This window comes from Prunus avium, chromosome 3 (genome assembly GCF_965620075.1).
Source record: "Prunus avium chromosome 3, drPruAviu1.hap1.1, whole genome shotgun sequence".
Classification (NCBI taxonomy): domain Eukaryota; kingdom Viridiplantae; phylum Streptophyta; class Magnoliopsida; order Rosales; family Rosaceae; genus Prunus; species Prunus avium.
Window position 1 is genome coordinate 14074444 of NC_142286.1, and position 3561 is coordinate 14078004.

The 3561-nt window shown below is 34.1% G+C and overlaps 1 protein-coding gene across 6 annotated transcripts; it reads right to left on the reverse strand.

Moving 5' to 3' along the window:
• Nucleotides 1–341: 341 nt before the first annotated feature.
• On the reverse strand, nucleotides 342–3275 carry LOC148295686 (glycine-rich RNA-binding protein-like). 6 transcript variants are annotated; one of them, XR_015834330.1, is made up of 4 exons: nucleotides 2708–3272; nucleotides 2549–2616; nucleotides 2142–2426; nucleotides 342–628 (listed from the first exon to the last, which is right to left on the reverse strand). XR_015834330.1 is itself a non-coding variant. In XM_088249872.1 (4 exons), exons 1-4 carry the CDS (start codon nucleotides 2743–2745, stop codon nucleotides 548–550), a joined length of 294 nt encoding a protein of 97 aa, XP_088105998.1. In that variant the 5' UTR covers nucleotides 2746–3275; the 3' UTR covers nucleotides 342–547. The 6 variants fall into 6 exon arrangements, 1 of the variants encoding a protein (XP_088105998.1); XM_088249872.1 differs by having other exon boundaries at nucleotides 2324–2430; nucleotides 2708–3275; XR_015834331.1 differs by lacking the exon at nucleotides 2549–2616 and having other exon boundaries at nucleotides 2324–2430; nucleotides 2708–3271.
• Between the last annotated feature and the right edge of the window lie 286 nt (nucleotides 3276–3561).

Here is a 3561-nt window from a genome sequence, read left to right on the forward strand (position 1 = left end):
TGGTGTTGTGAATTATATTATACATCATCGCTTTTTTAATTTTGCAGAAGTAAAAAGCCTCCCATAGTGTTGGTGATTACATAAATGCTAATGCTACTTCCTGTTGTAGGCATCAGTGATATAGATGTCTGGTGGTTGTTTTTATCTTTCAACTTCAATTATTTCTGGAAAACTGAAGTTGTTATAAACAATAGGCATCACTTATGTAAGAAAAGGGTAGGTATTTTGCTTGTTTCACATCACACTTTACTTAGTTACTGTGTTAGTATTTTAAGAAAGGCCTCATTTCCAAATCATGTTGTTTTGCCATTGCTCATAAAAAACATATATATAAACAGTAATTTAAATATATCCATACTTGTCTATATATATATATATATATATATATATATAAGCAAAATACTTGAATGATCCACTTGTCACATCCAAATCACAATTTTTCCAGCCCCACACCACAAATTATCCATACTTGTCTATATATACGCAAAATACTAGCTAGAAAGACATGTAAAATGAAGGAGGAATGTTTCGTTCAATTAAAAAGCCATTATAGGACATGAGTTGCCAATTCTTCTCGCACCTCATCCAATTCCGTATAGGTGTACGTGTCTTTCCATCTAGCTCTACACTGAAAAAAGAAAAAAAAAAGCATGTAAAATGTAAACACAAACAGCAGAAATATGAACATAAGCTTAAAAAGTGCAAGGTACTAAATTTGCTTAAGATATGTTGTCACTTCAAATTTACCAAATCATATTGGTGAACAAGAAAAATCTAATTTGTCAACCAATCTAATTAGATAACAAGAAGCCATTAAATGGATCTCACTTCATGTTTCAAAAAGGAATTAAATGATTATGTGATGGAGTAGAGAGTAAGCCAAATTTTTCTGTTAAGAGTAAGTAAGATAAGAGTCAATGGTGAACCATATGCAACCAGACCTCAGCATATCAAGTGAGAACAAAAAGAAGAAAAACATAATAAGAAGAATTAGGATATGCATTTAGATATAAAGAGACATAGCATATGCAAATTTGGCACAAAAACAAAAAGAACACACAAATCAATTATAGACACATTTAACTCAAATGCCAACCATAATTAGTCCCCTTGGTGATCTCAAAATGCACAAGTAAATGCCCAAAGTTTCAGGCCAAAACACTTTCCTTTTCGTACCTATTAATATCGGCGATCAAGGGCATGGCATATATGCTAGAACTAACTTCAGTTATATGAATATAAAAAGACAACACTTAGTTTATAAGTTCTTAAATTTTGAAGATAATTACTTACCCAAAAGTTTACAAGTTCTTAACCTTTTGAAGGTAATTACTATCCAAAACGAATATACAAAAAGAAACAATAAAAGTAAAGATATGCCAAAACCTTTGGTTATTTTTCAAAATACCTTTACTCGCTGAAGTATAATAGAATCATTTCTTCTCTTTTTTAATGGGAAAAATGACATTACAAGAGGAAGCTGTATTCAGATTTCTCAAACTTGAATTACCAAAGCAATGATGAGCATACAATAGTAATATAATATGTGTTCAATCTTAAGAAGTTAACCCATCTTGAACAACATAGAGAAAAAATTAGGTCATTATCTAGATTTGGTATCCTCTTCATGTTTTTGACTCTGGGCAACTTCAACAAAAATCAGCCTCCCATCAACCATCTGGACAAATTTTAACAAAAACTTTGAAAGAGAAAAACAAGACTGAAGGTGTTCACAAAAAAATACAATTTAAAAACATATGACAAAAACAAAGACTAGGAAATTTGATCAACGAAAAACACATATTCAGTACATAAAAGATTAGAATGCGCAAGTATAAGGGCTATATGATCTGCAATTTGGCACAAAAACAATTATAATATGAGTCAATTTACCAAATCAGAACAAAGATGTGTTAGTTGAATGCCAAAATAGTACGATCACCGCACCCTAATGCTTCACTAACAAAATACCAAAATGGCTGTACTTTTAATAATTTAAATGCAGCTCCAAAATGAAATATCCTGCCTTTTCATCTCAAAATTATACAGAAGCTAACAAAACTGGCACATCAAGTGAAAACCAAGTATATTTTTACTCAAACAAAAAGCAACAGAAGAAACAGAAGAGAAAGAAAATAAACCTGTATTGGTAGGAACAGCCCTCCAATTTCCAGGACCATGTTCTTGAATGTAATAGACCAAAATGATATCTTCTTCGGGAGTCCAAGGTCCTTTCTTGACCCCTTCTTTATCACAGCAAGGAGGCCTTCCCATTTATAAAAATAAAATTAAAAATTTTAACCATAGGGAAGAAGGAAATTACCCTGCCATTCATGGCCTTCAAAGCTTTTTGTGCCTCAACATCTGACTTGTAAGTGACAAAACCGAATCCTTTGGGTCTTTGAGTTATACGGTCCACAGCCATTCTAGCTAAATATACAGTTAAACAAAATCATCACAAAGGTAAAAATCAGTCAGTAATTTCCACAAATTACAGAAGAAAAAAAAATAAATAATCGGAGCAAATTAATAAGAAACGTAGAAATACCATCTGTAACATCTCCAAAAGAAGAAAACAGTCTCTTGAGTTGTTCATTATTAGTGAACGATGATAATCTTAAGCAACAAACCCAAGAATCAAAACAAGCATTTTAAACAAAAAACCCTAAAAATAGATTTGAGAGAAAGAAAGGGAAAGAGAGAATACTGCTGACGAAGAGCTGCGAAACTCAATCTTTTGGCCATCTCTGTGTCAACCCAAATCCCAGATATCTACTTCTTCTTTGAGCATGCAATCTGAAGAAGCATATTTAACATTTATAGGAACATATAGGAAGAAAAACGAGATCCAAACTCAGATTGGCTTTTGGCATCGCACCAAAGGTGTCCAGTGGAGAAACTAGAAAGACTCTACTAAAATTTGAAGGTTTCTCATGCACCAAAGGCGACCTTTCGAAGCTCGCCGCGACTGAGGGATGGGCAGGGGTGGCTGGGCTTTAGCCCTGAGGAAAGCACCGGCCATGGTCGGAACATCTGAGAGAGAAAGAAGCAGTGATGGAGGAGAGAGAAGAAATAGAGAGTTTGAGAGGGAGAGGAGTTAGGGCGAGAGTTTGAGAGGGATTGAAAAAATTGAGAGGGAGATGGAAGTTAGGGCGAGAGTTTGAGAGGGATTGAAAAAATTGAGAGGGAGATGGAAGATAGGGCGAGAGTTTGAGAGGGAGAGGGTGAAAAATTTTGGACTAGAGTTGACTACCCTTTAGGCAACGGTGGCTTTTTTAAAAAAATGTACCTCTTAAAAAAAAAAAAAAAGGCAAATCACTTTAGGCATCTATGATTATGAGAGATGATGCTAAAGGGAATCAAAGGCATCGTCATAAAAAACCAAAACTTCATACTCATGTCCTTATAGCTGTTTAGTATCGTTATTTATAAAATCGATCCCTGACGTGCTAATAGCATCGAATTTCGATTTACCTATGCCTATGTAGTGTTGCTGAAAGTGAAATTTGGCATAATGCGGACAATTCAAGTTCAACGGCAGTTTGTTCCTAATTGGAGTGG